Genomic DNA, 20025 nt, shown 5'->3' with positions numbered 1-20025 from the left:
CTTTGACAACCAACATGCTGATATTTTCACAAAAAGTTTTGAGTATCAAGTTATTTAGTAGTATTGTTAGCAAGTTGGGCATGATCGTTATCTATGCACCAACTTGAGGGGGAGTGTTGTAAGTCATATGTAAGTCATCAGTTGAGTTCAGTTAGGAGTTTGAGTCCAGTTGGGAGTTTGGTCTATTAGAGAGTCTTTATCGGGGAACATTGTACTTGCTTATTCATAACTATTATTATAAATAAAGCCTTGCTATGTCACACAAGACAGAGTCAGGATTCTCTCGAGATTTCAATAGGTCTGCATTATGAAATTTTACCAAACTTCGGTATTTTTGCATGGTCGAAACAAAATGGGAACTGAAATTCAAAACATTCCGGCAAAATTTTGCCCTGAGACAGCCAAGTTTTTGGCGAAATTTTAACCATCGACAACATTTTGTCAAGAAGTTTAAAATCTCGCAAAAAATTGGCTATAAAAACAGAATTTTTGCAAAATTTTGCTCATTTTGAGTGAAAATCAAACCGCATTTTCTAGAGCAAAATTTTGAGATCCACTTGGTTTTGGGTGGTTTTTCATCATTTTTTGTGAGGCTCTTGCCAACAAACACATGCATTGGGTGGATCAAACCTCATTTCAACCAGATTTGGCAGTTTTATTTCTGGGGTATACCATTCTTCCCTAAACTAAAGTTTTTTAAATAGTTGTTGAATTGGCATGAAATAATATAAGTTGAACACCTTGGACCAATCTACGAACTTATGGTGTCAAATTTTTTTCCTGCACAGTGTATTAATTTTTTATTTTCTCCTGTGTCAAAAAAATGTATTTTCCTACATATAAAATGTAAAAAATATATATGGCATACACCTTGTATGGTGATGGAATAAATATATGTTTTACTCCAAGGGCCCATCTACGATCTCACGGAGTCAAAAAAATTTCCACCCAATAAATATTTATTTTATTTTTTTGAAAAGTGATAACCTAATTATAAAAATTCAAATAATTATGGAAAATATGAGAAAAGGTTTTGAAAATCATAGAAAAATATGAAATGATTTTCTATATGTTTTTTGAAGAAGTTGGCCATATGGTTTTATCACCGCTTTTCTTAGGGTAGCCGACTTTACTATCAAAAAAGTTTTAAAAATGATTTTATATTTAAAGAAAAATACATGGACAAGGGAATTACTAGCTAGGTACATCATTGTTTCTTTGTCAGAAAGAAATTATTTTGATGTCATTTGACTTATGCAATCATTTTGTGTATCCAACAATGATCATGTCTAGTAGTATGAGGAAACCAAGATCACAATCACAGAGGTAAGGGAGGGCGATTCCCAGAGGCAAGGGGATGGTAGAGAGTAAAGGCAGGAGGAGGGCAGCGAGCACAAACAGGCTACTGCTCCCAAACCCAAGGGTGACCCTGCATGAGATATTGCACACCAGTGGATGGTGTTAAGCAGAAGACTTAGAGAGTTGCTCCTTCTCCTTGTAGTGCCTTCACAACGATAGGATCCCATACTAGATAAAAATCCAGATGTGTTCAGGGAGGGGGGGTGAGGCAACCCAAGATCAAAAGGAGCCTGGAAGAACATAAAGGACGAGGTGAAGGAAAGAGTGGTGAAGTGGATGTTCTTCAACACATTTCAACCAACACAGCACATCAATCAATGCTTAACACCATCACAAAGGTTGGTTGAAGTTACCATAGCCCCACACCTTTTGAGATCATGAACATGTATCTTCCATAGTAGAAGTAAAAGCTTTAGGAGTACATTGCATGGATGAGGCCTTTTTGGGAGAGCTATGGGGTCACCATAGTGCATGATGGATGGACCAGTCCAACTAAAAAGTCCATCATCAACTTTATGGTGTATTGTGATTGAAAGACAATATTCCTAAAATCTGTTGATGTATCTAGGCGTGTGAAGGATCACAGGTACAAAAATGGGCTCCTCCCAGAGGTGGTAGAAGAGGTGAGGGGTTACGAACGTTCTACAGATTGTCATAAACCAGAGCAACAACTTCAAGAAGATTGGAGAGATGATGATACAATCTAGTGCTCACAGTCACTTTTGGACACCGCATGCGGCCCATTGCATCAATCTCATGCTGAAGGACATTGGGAGGATAAAGATTGTTGAGAATGTAGTGGACAAGGCAAGGCAGGTGACGAACTTTATATATAAACACACTTCAAGGGTGACCTAATGTGACCCGGTATCACTAGATTCACCACGAACTGCATTGCTTATTGGAGTATCGAGGCAAGAAATTTGGGTTGAGATCCATGTTTTCATATAAGGGAAGCCATATGTCAAACAAAACCAAGAGGCAGCCAGAACTTCCTAAAGATCATCAATGACAGATGGACTACACATCTTATGCATGCAATGTATAAGCCTGGTAAGTATTATGCAATTTGTTGGTAATTCATTCATTTGATCTTAAATTCATAAGTTATATCTAATTGTGAGTTTTAAAATTGTGTAGCTTACTATCTTAACCCCAACTACCAATACAACAAGTGTTTGGGGTTAGATGAGGAGTTTGTCGAGGTGGTGAAGACCGTTGTGGCAAAGTTGAAATAGGACCTAATGCTCTAGTCCCTGTCTAACAATGAGGTGAGATAGTAAGGACTTAAGAGTTGCATTGCATTCTGAAAGAGTTTAGCTAACCATCATTAAAAATGACTATAGATCAAGGTTTTCAGGGACGTATTCGAGTCCTTTTATTCAAATGTTGTTATGCAAGGACGGGGCCACAAAGTTCCATGCTAGATCAATAACTCCTATAGAATTATCTATTGAGACTTAATGTTTTTGTTATAAAGTAACTAAGTGGGTTACTTATGGTAGGATTGCAGAGAACCGCAAGAAGGTACAATCAAGGGCCTCCTGCAGACTTGCTCCGCCTCTGGATATGAAAGGAACTAGAGCACCTTTTTGTTAATCCACTCAAAAAGGCAGAATAGATTGGGTTCCAATCACTTCAATGACCTTATATTTGTCCACAAAAACATAAGGTTAAGGCACATACGCACGAATGTAGCGCGTGACAGGCAACGGGATTTGATCCCTCACGCCGATATCTTCTAGGTGAAGTCAGATGATGAGGATCCCATTGTCAATTGGGTGAAGGATAAGGGTGCACCGTTATTAGGCCAGCTTGGAGGGAGGCTTAACCCACATATTGGTTAGGAGGTGGGTGTTAACATCCATGAGTTCATGGTTGGCGAGAGTCAAGTACAAACTCAAAAGGCAATTGTTGTTCTTTTTTTGGGATCAAATGGTGGAGCTACTATTGCAGATGAGGATTGCTCTAGGCCCTCGAGCTACGATAAGGTTGTGGCTTCAACATATGTGCAAGATCTGGACAAGACCTAGAATCCTACTCAGACACAGGGCCTGGACTTGTACTAGGGATGATGGTGGTGATGGTGGTGCTGATGATGGTGCTGATGATGGTTGTGGTGATGGTGGTGCTGATGATGGTGATGATGATGGTTGTGGTGATGGTGGTGCTGATGATGGTGCTGATGATGGTTGTGGTGATGATGGTGGTGGTAGCGGAGGACTTTAGAGCTTATGCAGTTCCACCGGAGGTAGCAGCAAGCTCCATTAAATTTATTGGGGAGTCACAGTTCACGTAGGACTTTAGAGCTTATGCGGTTCAACTATCAAAGTTAGCACTGAGCTCCATTAGATCCACTACCGGAGATAGCAGCAAGCTCCATCAGATTCATTAGGAAGTCACAGATCACGTAGGACTTTAGAGCTTATGCGGCTCAACTATCGAAGTTAGCAATGAGCTCCATTAGATTCACTGGGGAGTCATAGTTCACACATGCCACCCAGAGCACCATGGTGGCATACCTCATTATAAGACCAAGGCCTTCTCATCTAAAGTTGCTTTAGAGAGCCCCGTGGCCAGTTCCACCCAACTGGGGTAAATGGATACGGACATGGCTAGCTTGGCAGGCTCGATAGGGTCCATGAGCTTAGATGCCATGGAGAGTGTGGGGTATGCACCATACAAGGTTTATAACTACAAATATGGATATGGATATGGATATGGTGGAGCATATGGTGAGGCATTTGGTCGTTCATCTTCTTATTCAAGTGGACGTCTACATATGAATATGAGGATGGATCGTTTGTGGAGTCCATCTTTGAATATCCATCAGGGCCACTAGTACCAGTACCACAGCCAGAGCCACAATATCTATTTCTGAAAGCAAGTTACCACAGTCATTTGTCATTTCCTTTATGACACATTGTCTAAGATGGGACATCTAGTTTATCCAGTTTATGTGGATGATCTATAGGAGGGCAATGACAAGCTTCCACAATAACTTTAGGCATACCATGACATGGCCTCAATACGTCCTGTATTTAGAGTGTGCATTAACTCAAAGGATGGATCTAGCCCGACACAGGTGCTAGTTATTTAACATCCTAACACCAATACTATCAATGGGATCAGCAAAGATAGTGCAGATATGCTGCAAGTAGAGGGCTACAATCAAAGGTAAGGATATCCAACCCCATCCCCCTTCTTTCACCAATAATTTTGTTTTGTTCAACTCCAGTAGATTAAGAAACCTAACAAATCAAATACTTGGATATATAAGAATTCCTCCACCAGATCTGTCCCAAACTTCACTACACCTTAATTCATTCCCCACTAGGTTGGATGCAAGTTGCAGTCAAACCATTAAAACCCCAAATTCCAGCCATTTTTGAATTGTCACATTCCCAACAAAACCTAATTTCTATCTAGGTCTAGTTCAATCCATCTATTAGAATCCTCCAAGATCGGAACCACATATGCCCATACCTATCACCTCACTTGATACAAGTTGCAGCCCCGTCTAACCACTACATCCTTGGTTTTTCTGTACTCAAACAAACTGCCTTAAACCCTGCGTAACTCTAGAAACCTATTTCTAATCGTCAGAATTGGTATCATAGACTATCTTACTTCTGATGCCTGACACCCTAAAATCTTTGAACAACCAACATTCCACAACCCTAATTTAAGATAACCTGTTTTCTGCCCTACACACCCAACTCGATTTGTTGAGATTGGCCTATTCTCCCCCAGATTTGAGTTAGTTTTTGTATAGATCTTGGCTATTGCCTCGCAGTTCAACTGAGGGTACATCAGGGTCAAAAAGCAGGTTGCCTGCCCATAGCTGTTGTGGTATCTAGGTGAGGAGGTGTTCGAGGACTTTTTTTTTTTTTTTTTTTTTTTGGGGGGGGGATGGGGAAAGGTAACAGCAAAGCACTTGGATGCATAGGCAATACTTTTGACAACCATTCACCCACCTAAGCGCCAATTGGTGACCAAGGAGCATGGACCTTGAAAACTACAATCGAAGGTGTTAAAAGGACAAGTGGAAGGCAAGAATGAAGTCCAACTTGAGAAAAATGTACTAGTACTTATTAATTAAGAAAATACATAGTTTTTACCAAAAAAGAAAATAGGTAGCCTGAGCTAAATGAACGTGATCATCTACACAAACAAATGGTGTGGTTTTGTCAGTAGGGTTGAACTGGGCACAACAGCAGGTCTATAAGGAAATCAGACATAAACAGAGAATTTCATCATAAAACAGGCAGAGTAATGCTTTGATTATTACTACAGATTATGAAGTTTATGACTCATGTTTCTGAGAGTTAACACCATGCTCAGGATTTCCGCATAAATCTCGATGAAACTATGGACGAATTCATGACTATAGTTGTCAAGGTGTCACTTAGGAGCCCAGGCGCCCTGATGCCTTGGCTGCCTAAGCCTCGTGATAATGTTTTCATGACTGCAGAAAGATATGAAAAAGGCTAATCAAATTTCTATAGAAAAGCAGGTATTTGATATCTGCATGGAAAGCAATACAAGAAATTTCAGTTTGTTGATTAATCATGTGGTTTAGATGGCTGATCAGATAAAACCTTCACAAAATTTAAGTGAAACTTTCAGCTATAACAATTAATCATGTGGCCTATAGGGGATCTGCCAAAAACTGTATAATGGACAGTATTTAGGTGAGTCAAGTTACATCTCAATTTTAGAGCCAATGGCAGACCCAAATCAAATTCTAAAGAGGCCTTGGAAACCTGTTAAGGATTTCTTGGGATACCTATTTTATATTTTGTTTTAAGCAAAAGACAGACACTAAAAAACAGAACAACTTATTCACGGACATCCCAATGTAAGTTTAAAAAGCACACACCCCCTTTTCTATTAGAACTGTTAGTAATAGAGACGTAAAAAACAAGATGCCCTTGCAGGACCAAAAATGAAAAGACCACTATACCCCCTCTTCTAATGTGAGTTATCTGGAGAGAGAAATCTGTAATGAATCTGGTGGCATTCTATACCAGATCTGAATAGCTTGATGCTGTAACTCACAACAAAGATCAATCCCAGGTTTGATCTTTTGGGAATAAAACTGCACAGGGAAGCAAACATGTTTCCATATTTGGAAAATGAAAGCAAAAGGGATTGAAGTAAGTGATTACATGAGTTGATGATAAGGGGTTCAATTCGAGCTCCCGGCAACCATCTACCTCCTCCTTTTCTTCTTTTTTCCTTAGTTGCAGGTTTTTCTTTCTCTTGTCTTCTTCAACTACCAAAAACCAAAACCCCTAATACAATACGGACAGAATAATCTAAACAAAGACGTATCAAAATAAGATACAACAATCCCGGATATCAGAGTTAAATCTCCTAGGGTTGATGATTGACAAAATCCCACAGCACATCATTTTGCAGGTAGTAGATAAGAAAAAATCAAAAAGAAAATTCAGTAACCCTTCGATGCTGTCACCTTCTATTTCTTATATTTTCTGTCAAGTGATTGCAAAATACCTTGGAAGCTCGAAGAAGATGATAACGCAACAAAAGAGGAAAGCACAAATCAAAATCTCAGAAATTTGAGGTAATAGATTTCCTAGGAGGCCCAAATGGATCTGAAGACGCCTCGCTATTCTGCCACCACTCCTATTCTGATTCTTTCTCCTTCCTCAGGTGAGTCTTCCAAGTTTTCTTTTAAGTTAATTTTTTCTCTTCTTCCTTACTTCCATCCCTATAGCACCTTTGTTGCAAACCCCCTACTTTCAGCCGAGGCAATACTCAATTACCCAAAGGTCTGGTTTTGATCTTTCTCAGTTGTTCCTTATTTTGGGTGGATATTTCTCAGATGTTTATCATTCAAACTTGTATTTTGGGAACTAAATCACCACTATAAACCACCAAGTTCCCTAAGTTTTATTGCCAAATCAATTCTCTCTCAATCAATGTTTAAACCTCGTTGTTTCTTTATCTTTGGCTTCTTCATTTTGTGAAACTATCTAGGGGTTTAGTTTAGATTCTCTCCAGAGAATAATATGCTCCAGCAGTAGTATGGTGACTCTAGGTACTCAGGTAAAGGGTCTCTTGCGAAGCCAAGCAGGGATTTCTCTACGGCTATGGATTGAGCTTCACTCAGGTCACTCCACCTCCATCACAGCATTAAACAAGGCTCCTCCATGTATGTAAGTGGAAGCCAGCATATCCCATCTCTATCTTTGGGAATCTTTGGACTTCCTAAGACTACAGATCCCATATCTTCCAAGTTAGCCATCCAAACATAGCCATACTTGGAGGCAATGATCGGAATCTTGGTTTCGACCAAGCTAGTAACCAAGATATACTTTCAGTCAAAACTTGGGACTTTTCGACAGCAAGTTTTAGCCCTTTCTTGATGATCTTTTCATCTAATTTCTTGCCTACTGCCTATTTAAGCATAATGAACACAACGAAATTATATTTTATATATATATATATATATATAAAAGAATAAGAAGAAGAAGAAAACCAATGAAAAGTTATCATTCAAGTATATTAATATATGAGAGATTCCGAGAAATACAAACTTTGTAAATTGAACGACACAAAATCGTAGATCATAGTCATAGACTAAACATATATTGATTTCATAGCTATACAAAACAAAATAAAAAACATGTTGAATGTGCCAATGAAGATTTTTGCAAGGTTTGTTCGAAACTTCTCATTTAAGCCATCAACAAAACAAAATCAAAAAATAGGAAGTTTGGAATAAACCTTGCAAAAATCTTCCAAAGTCCCCAAAATGAGTAAATGGTGTGGTGGAATGCAAAGTGACTGAAATTGGGTAAAATGTGTTGAAACTTGAAAGCACAAAAAAATCAGCAGAAAAAAGGGGTTGGGGAAGGGGTCAAAACAGCACTGGTGAAAGCCGCAAAACCAGGCGAAACCTACAGAATCTCGCAGGTTTCCATGCACCACAGATTTCATCTTGGTTTTCTAAAAACCCAAGATTTCGACCGAAGTTTTGCATGTACCATGCTTGGAGGATCATATCCCTGTGTCATCTACTTTCTATTCAAGTTTCAGCCCATTCTTACAAGACAAAGCCTAGAAACATCAAGCCCTAGTTCAAAACCCTAATTCCCAAAATCCCACCAACAATCCTAAACCCTAACGGAAACATTCTCAAATAAACCTTAATTTGAAGGTCAAGCTGGTTCAGATAAGATCTTGCAAGAACTAGCCCTCATTCAATGAAGGCTACATCATGAAGAGGAAGAACAAGTACATTTGGGTAATGGCAATAGGGCAATCTTGCATTGAATAAGGGTGATCTAAGAATTACAAAATTTAAAACAATCATTTAACGAAAGAGACTAACAGCTAGAATATGATGTCGTCTTCATGTCCAACTCCAGGGTATGTGTGGTTTTCAAAATTCCAGTTTTGTTGATTAATCATGTCGTTTACAGGGCTGATCAGATAAAAGCTTCACACAATTTAAGTGAGCCTTTCAGCTGCAACAATTAATCATGTGGCCCATATGGGATCTGCTAAAAACTGTGATATGCCCAGTACTTAGGTGAGTAAAGTTACATTTCAGTTTTAGAGCCAACCACAGATCCAAATCTAATTATAATGAGGCCTAATTGTTAAGGATTTTTTTCACTCCTATTTTGTATTATCAGATTTTTTTTTTTTTTTCTTCTATTATTTTTCTTCCAAGACTTTTGAAGTAGATGCATTCACTCCACCACTCATGGCATACTTTCAGTTAGCAAATTACAGTCCATGTGAGGGCATGATTGTAGAACGGCATTTCAATCAACACAAATTCATCAGCAGAACTATCAACCGAAATACAGAGAAAAGAAAGGGAGAAGAAGAGAAAGACACAAGAAAGAAATAACACCAAAAGAAGGGATGAATATTGTGTTCATTTAGGTAAATACAAGGCAGCACTATATGATAAGCATATTTATGTGTGAAATCTTAGGGCATGAAGCATGCATTTTACACACTTAGAGCTGAGCTACCTTTGGTTTTTTGTTGTTTTTGCAAATTTTAGGATGTTGTAAAAGCAAAAGAAATATTTGGAGTTTTGGGTATGAAACATGCAATTTTTACATGTAAAGAGGTCCAATTCAATTTCTCGAGTGTGAAAAGGGCCTGATTTGGAGCATGTTGGGCCAGAAGTAGATCGAGATACGATTATTGGCTAACTCCAAGAATATCTTAAAAATAAAAGAAAGCCAATTTTGATCGACGGTTGAGATTAGTTAGATTATTTTTTTTTATTGAAAACGAAAAATATTAGTGTATGTATGGGGCTCACAAGTAGTCAAAGATTAGGATCTTCAAATTTTTTCAATTTTTTCATAGATTTTTTAGAATATTTTATTTCCTCCCTTAATTATTTTTCTCTCTCTTACCCACTTTCTTTCTTTCTTTCTTTTTTCTCACACTAACTCGTTCTTTTTTTAAAAATATATTTTTTTCCCCTTTCCTCCCTCTTTCTTCCCCACATTTGTATAATACCATATTTTATATTCCATTGTCAAACGATTTAATTCTTTCTTTCTTTTTTTTCTTTTTCTTTTTCTTTTCTCCCTTCTTTATCTTTCTATTCCTATTTCTCTATTTATTTAATTAATAGTATCATTATTTTCTCTTGTCTCATTTGTAACCCCTTCACCAACTCTTATACAATACCCATCCCCTCTTATAAACTTAGGTTAAACTTTCTTTTCTCTTTAGTTTTTTTAGGTCTTCTTTAGTTCATTGAATGGTTTTAGTTTTTATTTTTAGATTCATTGTTTAGGTTTCAATTTCTTAGGTAATGCAATAGTTCTTCAAGTTGTTTAGTTTCCTTTATTTATGCAAGTGTATTCTTTATATTTCAATCAACGTAATTTCAATTTCAAGTTTTAAGAGGATTCTTTTTTCTCCGAGTCTAGCAACTGCAGATTTGGATCAATCCAGATCCGGTTGTTAAGGTCGGTTGAATTTTGAATCAATCAAGGTTTTTCTCTTGTTATTCGAGATTCAAGAGTTCAAGTAAGTAGCATTCGTCAGTAATCTTCTCTCCCCCCCTCCATTCCCGCTTATGTCTACCCCTCTCTATTCTTAATCTAGGATTTACTTTTCAACACTTATCCATTGTTTCCCTTTCCCACTTAGGTCCTTGTTCAAAGATGCCCACTCATGCCTCTCTTTGGTTAAGATTCCCTTTTTATTTATTGTTTTGTTATTTATTTTTTTGTTATTCCTTTTCTAGATTTTTTTTTTCTTTTCTTTAAAATTTGTTCTCCCAATCAGTGGACCATTAAACTACGGGAAAGGGTCCATGATCAAACTCATCTTAGTAGCACTCCCATTCCTCGATCCTAAGTTGACACTTAGATCACTTCCCTTTTATTTATTTTATTTATTGTTCGCATCTTTTATTCCTATATTTATTTACTTATGCACATTTTTTAAAATTAAATGGTGAATGGTTAAGATAAAATTAATTTTGACTTCCAATTCGATCGTGTTGGATGCCTGTGCTAGGACCGTAATTTAGTTTTAAGTAATTAATTAAAAGTTTAAATCTTCTCTCTCTCGTTACCATTAAGAGGATTAAAATTAAGTGGTATATCTCCCTGAGATCGACCCGTTAGCTACACAATACCGTGTGTTTGCAGTTACTTTTATTTCACGAACAAATGTTTAGCGTCGTTGCCGAGAAGGTATTAATATTTTACTTTTCTCATTCTTAGGTAAATCAAAGTGTTTTTTCCATTGAAAAATAATTCAAAGAAATTACTCATAACTAGAGTATAAACAAAAATGTATAGTAGTCCTCACTCTATTGTAAAATCCCTAGGATTCGATTGTAGGTGACTCCGAAGACTATATGGATTCCCTTGCTGTCAGCCTAGTCAACACTAAGTGTTGAAAGAAACGATTGTGGTGAATGGCTTATTGATCCATGATCTCAAGCCCTCTATTTATAATTAAGTGGAAAGTAGACTATTACAAGGAATAGAAGTTTACATGAATGCAAACTCTAATTTAACTCCTATACAAACTCTTATTAGACACCTAATAGAATCCAACACTCCCCCTCAAGTTGAGGCATAGATATTAGCCCTGCCCAACTTGCCTACAATAGGAAGGAAATCTCTTTTTTTCAAACCCTTAGTGAAAACATCTGCTACTTGGTCTCCAGATCTTACAAAAGGCATGCAGATAAGCCCTTGTTCCAACTTTCCTTTGACAAAAAAGCTGTCAATTTCAATGTGCTTAGTTCGATCATGTTGCACTGGATTATTAGCAATACTAATAGCAGACTTGTTGTCACAATATAACATCATAGGGTTTGGAACTTGGACTCCAATATCTTGCAGCAAACCTTTCAACCATAGTAGCTCACAAACTCCACGAACCATAGCTCTATATTCAGCTTCAGTACTAGATAAAGCTACCACATTCTGTTTCTTACTTCTCCAAGTAACTAGATTACCTCCAACAAAGGTACAGTAACCTGAAATTGACTTCCTGTCTGGAGATCCAGCCCAGTCTGCATCAGTGTATGCTTCTACTTTTAGATTATCGGTGAGTGATAGAAGTATTCCTTTTCCAGGAGTTCCCTTCAAAAACTATAGTATTCTGGTAACAGGCTTCATATGAGCTAAATATGGATCATGCATGAATTGGCTCACTATCCCTACAGCATAAGCGATGTCTGGCCTGGTGTGGGACAAGTAAATAAGCTTCCCTACCAGGCTTTGGTATCTTCCTTTGTCCACTGGTTCTCCCTCTTTTTATTTAAGTTTAGCTCCAGCTTCAATAGGGGTATCAACTGGTTTACACCCCAACATTCCCACTTCTGATAATAGATCTAGGACATACTTTCTTTGGGATAGGAATATACCTTTATTTGATCGAGCCACCTCAATACCTAAGAAATACTATAACTTCCCTAGATCTTTAATTTCAAACTCTCTGCCAAGAAAGTCTTTCAACTTTTGAATTTCTTCACCATCATTCCCTCTGATGACAATATCGTCTACATAAACAATGAGAAGTGTGATGTTAGTACCTGACTTCTTGACAAATAGTGTATGATCAGCATTTCTTTGCTTGTACCCAATAGAAGTCATTGCCTTCAGAAGGCGTCCAAACCAGCATCTAGGAGACTGTTTTAACCCATATACTGACCTCTTCAACCGACAGACTTTTCCTACAGTATTGTCCTCGGAAAAACCATGTGGGAGGGATTTCCATATAGACCTCTTCTGCTAACTCCCCATGTAAGAAGGCATTCTTTACGTCTAGTTGGTGCAAGTTCCAGTGTTTGTTCACAGCTACAGACAACAGAACTCTGACGGTATTTAGTTTCGCAACAGGGCAAAGGTCTCCTGATAATCAATCCCATAGGTCTGGGTAAACCCCTTTGCAACTAGTATAGCTTTCAACTTGCTGACTGATCCATCCATATTTTGTTTAACCACAAATACCCATTTGCAACACACTGGTTTTTTTCCTGGAGGAAGTGTAATCAGCTCCCAAGTGTCATTTTTCTTCATTGCATGCATTTCCTCTACCATAGCTTCCTTCCATTTCTTATCATCATAGGCTTCCTGCCAACTTTTAGGAACAGATACAGATGTCAGAGAGGATATAAAAGCACGGTAGGAGTCAGACAAAGAGTTATAAGAAATATATTTAGCTATGGGATGTTGAGTACAAGATCTGACCCCTTTTCTAACAGCAATAGGAAGATTGGAAGAAGATACCTCAGTAGAATCTGATTCTGGAGCAGGAGACTGAAGTCGTAACGTATCACCTTTCTCCACCTGCTTTAGCCGATTGTATTTCTTCCTCTGATAAGTCTGCATCTCCTTATTCTGGTCAATCTGGTTTTGAAAGACCCCAACAGTGTGTCTCACAGGAGTGGTCTCCCCCTGGCTAGGTTCTTCACATAGTTCAGAAAACGAAGGGGGTGGATTAGAGTCCTCAGTTATACTAGCCGAAGTCTCCCCCTGGTCAGGAAACTCTTCTGGGACTCTTAAGTTGTGTTGGTCCTGTTTTTGGGCTAATGAACCATAGGAAAGAGGAAAAAAATAGACTTTGCTAATTCAAGGATTCAAAGAAGAATTTAGATGAAAAGAATCAGAGGAAACTCACTGTTTGAGAAGAGAATCGATGACGTTATTCAGCGATTCAGAAAAAAACCAGACGATCGATGGGTCAAAAAACGCTGTTGGTATTCTGCTCTTTCTTTCCTAATCACAACGGTAGTGTTGCAGGAGCAAGAGGCAGCAGCTGCAATGTGATTTCTCTTCTAATCAAAAGAAGCAGCAAGAAGCAGCGAAACAGTAGGAAGCAGCAAGAAGCAGTCTGCTTATCGGTTCTTGTTCTTCTTTCCCCTTTTTTCTTTTTCTTTCTTGGCCTTCCCTAATTGAACCTATGTAGTGCAGCGGAACAAAGAACAAAGAGAAAAAAAGGACGGAACTGCCAGAAAAGAAGAAAGAAAAGAAGGTCGATGGGTTAGAACCAGCGGTGATGGTTATTCTCTTCTTTTTTTTTTTCTTTTTTTTTTTTTTTTTTTTGGTGTGTGGTCTTCTTGCAACAGAAAAGATAGTGCGTGAAGAACGAGAAGAAAAAAAAACAAATCGAATTTGCAATAGTAACTAAAGAACGAAAAAAGATAGTGCAGAGAAAAAAAAGGAAAGAGAAGAAAAAGATCCTAATCGAATTTAGGCTCTGATGCCATGTTGAAAGAAACGATGGTGGTGAATGGCTTATTGATCCATGATCTCAAGCCTTCTATTTATAATTAAGTGGAAAGTAGACTCTTACAAGGAATAGAAGTTTACATGAATGCAAACTCTAATTTAACTCCTATACAAACTCTTATTAGACTCCTAATAGAATCCAACACTAAGCCATTCAACAACTTTACGGCTTTGGAATCATTGTTTTAATCTTTGTAGGAAAATTCACTACTTACTACTTCCCCTTTTGTTTTTATTTTTCCCTTTCTTCTTTCATTACTTTATCAAAAAAAAAGTCCTCTTAATGGTAACAAGAGAGTGAGAAGATTTAAACTTTTAATTAATTACTTAAGCTAAATTAGCGGTTCTAACACATGCATCTAACAAGATCGAATTGGAAGTCAAAATAAAACGAATCCTTACCATTCACCATCTAATAAAAAGAAGTGCATAAGTAAATAAAGACAAGAATAAAAGATGCAAACAATAAATAAATAAATAAAAGAGAAGTGATTCGAGTGTCAGCTCAGGATCGAGGAATGGGAGTACAACTAAGATGACTTTGACCGTGGACCCTTACCATAGCTTACAATCCACTAATCAGGAGAACGGATATGAAAGAAAAAATGCAAAAATAAATAACAAAAAAATAAATAACAAAGCAAAAGGAACCTTAACGAAAGAGAAGCACAACTGTAGGCATCTTTGAACAAGGACCCAAATGGGAAAGGGAAACAATAAATAAGTGCAACAAAGCAAATCCTAAATTTAGAACAGAGAGGGGTAGACATAAGAGGGAATGGAGGGAGAAGAAAAGATTACTGACGAAGGCTACTTACTTGAACTCTTTAATCTCGAATAACAGAAGAAAAACCTTGATCGATTCGAAGTTCAATCGACCCTAACAACCAAATCTGGAGTGCTCCAAAATTGCAATTGCTAGACCCAGAGAAAAACGAATCTACTTGAAAAACTATTGCATTACATAAGAAATTGAAACCTAAACAATGAATCTAAAAACAAGAACCCACCAAGCATTCAAAGAACTAGAGAAGGCCTAAAAAAACGAAAAAGAAAAAAAAAAGTGTAACCTAAGTCTAAAAGGTGACGGGTATTTATAGGGGTTGGTGAAGGGGTTACAAATAAGAAAGAGAAAATAATAATAATATTAATTGAATAAAAAGAAAAATAGGAATAGAAAAACAAAGAGAACAAATAATAAAGAATAAATCATTTGACAATAGTTTGACAATGGAATATAAAAAATATAGTATTGCAAAAACGTGGAGAAGAAACAGGGAGGAAAGAGAAAAAATATTTTTTTAAAAAAAGAATCAGTTAATGTGAGAAAAAAGGGGGGAAAAGTAAAAAAAATATTTAAATATATAAATATATATATATATATAAATATATATATATATATATATATATATATATATATATATATATATATATATATAAAAAGGGTATTGGGAGAGAGAAAAATAATTAAGGAAATAAAATATTCCAAAAAATCGATGAAAAAATGGAAAATCTAATCTTTGACTACATACGGGGGGCCCCTATACATACACTAATATTTGGGATAATTACTATTGGCCCCCTGTACTTTGATTTTATTACTACTGTATCCCCTGTACTTATAAAAATAACTAATCCAACCTTTAACTTTGTCTACAATTACTATTGCCCCCCTACCGTTAAGTTTCGTTCGTTTATGATGATGTGGCATCTTTATATTTTCTCAAAAACCCCAAAATACCCTTATACTTATCTCTTTACTTATTTACCCTTTTGTCAAGTTACAGTAGTACCCTTAATTAATTGTGGAGAAAAAAGTAACTATAATGCGTTTTATTCTAAAAAAAACCACCAAATAAAGAAAGAATGATTGAATAAAACTCAAATAGAAACCGAAGAGGAAGGAAAATCGAATTCAACTCAAATTGGAAACTGAATATCACCTAATATATTTTCAAAATAAATGAAGTTTAGTGAAGGTGGGAAACCAAATCGGATTTGGATTTTGCCCATTTCATTAATTCAAAAAAAATTAAATTTAGGGTAAAATTGACATTTAATCGGGTTTTTATAAATGGGCCAATGGGGTAGCATCGTATTTGGATTTCTTAATTTTAATAAAGGGCAAATTAGACATTACATTTTCAAACTTAACGGCTACTTAACACCGTTATAAGGAAGGGGGGCAACAGTAATTTCGTAAAGAACAGGGTTTTATTAGTAATAAAATTAAACTACAGGGGGGCAACAGTAATTATCCCCTAATATTTTTTTTCAATAAAAACAAAATGTAATAAAATTCTAACTAATCTCAGTCGTCGATCAAAATTGGCTTCTTTTATTTCTAAGAAATTCTTGGAGTTGGCCTATAATCGTATCTCGATCTACTTACGGCCCATCATGCTCCAAATCAGGCCCTTTTTGCACTTAAGAAATTGAATTGGACATCTTTACATGTAAAATTGCATGTTTCATACCCAAAACTCCAAATAATTGCTTTGCTCCTAAAACATCCTAAAATCTATAAAACAACAAAAAACCTAAGGTAGCTCCACTCCTAAAATGCATGCTTTATGCCCTAAAATTTCACACAAATGTGTTCATCGCCATACAAGCCCAAAAATATCAAAAATAAAACTCATTAAAAAGGCAAGGAGATATCCCAAGGGATAAGAAGAGATCCCAAGGTATCTGAAGCTAGTGCTAGCAAGTGCCAACGCAATCCAGAGATCCCAATATTATCTAACATTCTGCTTAAAATTGGAGCATATATGTTGAGCATGCCAAGCTTGTTATAGATTTACTCAATGACTAGGTACTTAGTTTACCCATTAGTCTTCTGTATCTTTGAGGATGATCAAATAGTTCCCCTTCCTTAAGAACAAGCTTCACACTTTGATCCATAAGAGAATCTCTAGGCTTTGATTCAAGCATTACTGAGATAGTTCACCTTCCCTAGGAACAAGCTTCAAATTTTGATCCATAAGAGAATCTAAAGGCTTCAATCCAAGCATTCTTGTCTCAGTAAGTAGATCCAAAACATACTTCCGTTGAGAAAGAAACACTCCCTTTGTCAACTGAGCAACTTCCACACCTAAAAAATATTTTAATTTTTCCAAATCTTTAGTCTAAAACTTCAGTTGGAGATACGTCTTCCGTGTTCCCAATAGAATCATCATATGCAATAATGATGTCATCACCATAAACTATCAAGAAAATCTTCCCCTATATGGGAATGCCAATAGCACAATAACTGATCATTGTTGAGATAGTCCAAAGTTAGGAATTACCATAATATACCTGCTGATCCACACCTATAGGGACTATTTAAGGCCATACAGGGATTTCTTCTTTGCACACCAAACCACTAGTCTTCCCTTGAGCAACAAATCCTGGAGGTTGCTCCATATAACCTCCTCCTGAAGGGTACCATGTAAGAAAGTATTTTTAATAGAAGAGGAGAATACAACCTCCCATCACAAGACTCACAACTAAACTTTTCTCCTTATCACCCATTATATAAGAAAATAAATACTGCTTCCAAATTTGTTCAAAAATGTTACCAAAAATCAGATATGAGATATATCCACTGTCAAAAAGAAACCTAGAATTACTGCAAATCAAACATCTATAAAAAAGATCTCTTGAGATCCTTGACATCGTCCCTCAATCGGCACCAACATTCCTTAAACAAACTGCGACTAATCTGCTTTGATTGTGAATAGCAGATTTACACCATCATAATTTCACAAACAAGTTACAGATACAAATACGGGGGTGAAAAATCATCCCTTTCTCTGAAGTCATACATACACTCTAGAAGGGTGTATAGAGACCACAACCAGGAAGAAAAGAAGAGGCTGAATATTAGAAAAATGCCTTAGTGATTGACTGATTCAAGATAGCTCTGACACCATGTCAACCAAAATATGGAGAGAATAAATGGTGAAGAAGAGAAGAGAGAAGAAAGGAGGAACACCTAGAAGAAGCGCTGAATACTTGAATTTAGGTAGATGCAAGGCAGCCTTATATTGGCCCAAAAAATACCATAAATAAAACACATTACAAGGAGAGATCACAAGGGATCTCCGCAATCTCAAGATCCCTTGGGATATCGGGAATATTCTCTGACAGGAACAATTGAGTAGAACAATGCTGTGCAGATAGATTTATCTATGACGAATCACAGCTTCTTTGATTGAACCGAAATCACAATCATCTCAACTGGGAATAACCTAGATTGCTGATTCAGAATAATGGCAGGTCAAAGTGTTTCAAGGTAAGGATTTAACGCAGTTCAGCTGCCTAAAAACTACCGCAGGTGTAGGGATTCCTCCCTGGACGGGTATCATAAAATCATGGGCACTGGTTAGCTTATTTTAAATTTTTATTAGCTTAGTACTTATATGTAATCATTATTTGAAGTTCCAATCAACAGTAACCGTGAACAATAGTCTAGTTCTAATTTGACTCCAGTTTCTACTTGACTCCTATAGTCTAAGTCTTATGTAAGCCAGTGTAGCTATGTATATTGATGTAATTTCTCAGATGCACTGACAGTTTGATTAATGAAAATTTTATTTTGAACATTGCTGCTTCATGAGTTAGTATTACTAATTCCCAACCCACTCATCCCCTTCACCAAAGAACAAAAGGAAAAACATTAAAAAAAATAATTGATTCCTTCAAGTTCCTCTAAGCTGCTTTATTTGATCTCCAACATAGAAGCCTTAAGTGTGCCGGAAGTTCTTTAAGTATCAGGTCCAACATTCCAGAGACTATTCTTCAACAACAGTAACTCCTGATTTGAATTTATTCTTCTAACCTTTTAAACTTCCCATAACCTAATTTCCCCTTTTTTAGTTTCCCTTCTCCAAAACCATATTCAAAACAATCTTCAGTCCAAACTAATCTTTAGAAACCAAAGGAACTGCCCATCATCTGCTTCACCCCAGATCCAAGGTTTTACCCCCTTTCTAAGATTTTTGGATTTCCAAGAAACCCAACAATCTAACAATCAAATCTGCCCCAAACTTTAGGGATCATCCCTGTATACCATTACCTAAGTTCCTTCAAGTTACAGCCCCATCCAACGTCTACCACCTATGTTCTTGTGTACAACCCCACAACTACCCCCAAAACCCTAAAGCCGCTTCCATTTTGAAGAAACTTGCTAGTACACATCCTATTTGTTACAAATTTTAAAACATTCGCCCAATATATTATTCCACACCACCCTCCAAATCTTGGTCTAAACAGAACAACCATCAACCCAATAATTCATAAAGATACTCTTAACCACCAATTCCAAACAACCCCCCCCCCCAACAAAAAAGAAAAGCAATATTTAACCTTTCACCATCACTAATTAACACTCGAACCCAAATTTAGCCATAACCACTTGAGTAGGTTCTTAAGAGCCCTGATCATTGGCTCTTCAATCTAAGGCTACATCAGGATTGGTCCCATCACAAATGGATACTTATCAAACTAGCTACTACATGTACCTGATGTTTCCGGCCAGTAAGTGGACACATCTCAATCCATGCGCATCCATTTATCATAGGGCCGAGTACCCGATATTCGGTAATAGCCTCTTGAGAAGCTTCTACACCCGATTGATGAGCCAGGGTGACCCTTTCTGTTTTCCCATCGTCAAGCAGAACCTGAAATCAAAGATGACTGTCAGTCAGAGATTCAACTAAAAATGCATGGTGCTGATATAATCCATATGATCCAACAATGCTAAAAAGAATTATCTTCAGACCCCTAATTGCACATAAGTGGTGCAGTAAATGTAAACAGAAAACCTTTGAAAGTGGAGCATGGATAACACCTTCTTTCTCTTTGGGAGAGCCTATGACCAATGCCCAGTACCTCTGCACTGTTGCTCAACAAG

The 20025-nt window shown here is 37.0% G+C and overlaps 1 protein-coding gene across 2 annotated transcripts in view; it reads right to left on the bottom strand.

Annotated features, from left to right (window-relative positions):
• The window catches only part of LOC149029054 (Pseudouridine synthase family protein), a 52076-nt gene that overhangs the window by 10696 nt on the left and 21355 nt on the right, over nucleotides 1-20025 (bottom strand). For both annotated transcript variants that reach the window (XM_089140289.1, XM_089140293.1), the window contains one exon: nucleotides 19634-19792. In XM_089140289.1, the coding sequence (XP_088996415.1) occupies nucleotides 19634-19792 (159 nt within the window). The remainder of the gene's footprint in view (nucleotides 1-19633; nucleotides 19793-20025) is intronic.

The sequence above is a fragment of the Hakea prostrata genome, chromosome 1 (assembly GCF_041222555.1).
Source record: "Hakea prostrata isolate BN-2017 chromosome 1, UWA_Hpros_2, whole genome shotgun sequence".
Taxonomy (NCBI): domain Eukaryota; kingdom Viridiplantae; phylum Streptophyta; class Magnoliopsida; order Proteales; family Proteaceae; genus Hakea; species Hakea prostrata.
The sequence above is the reverse complement of the archived record's forward strand: the minus strand, read 5'-3'. Positions and strand labels throughout refer to the sequence as shown.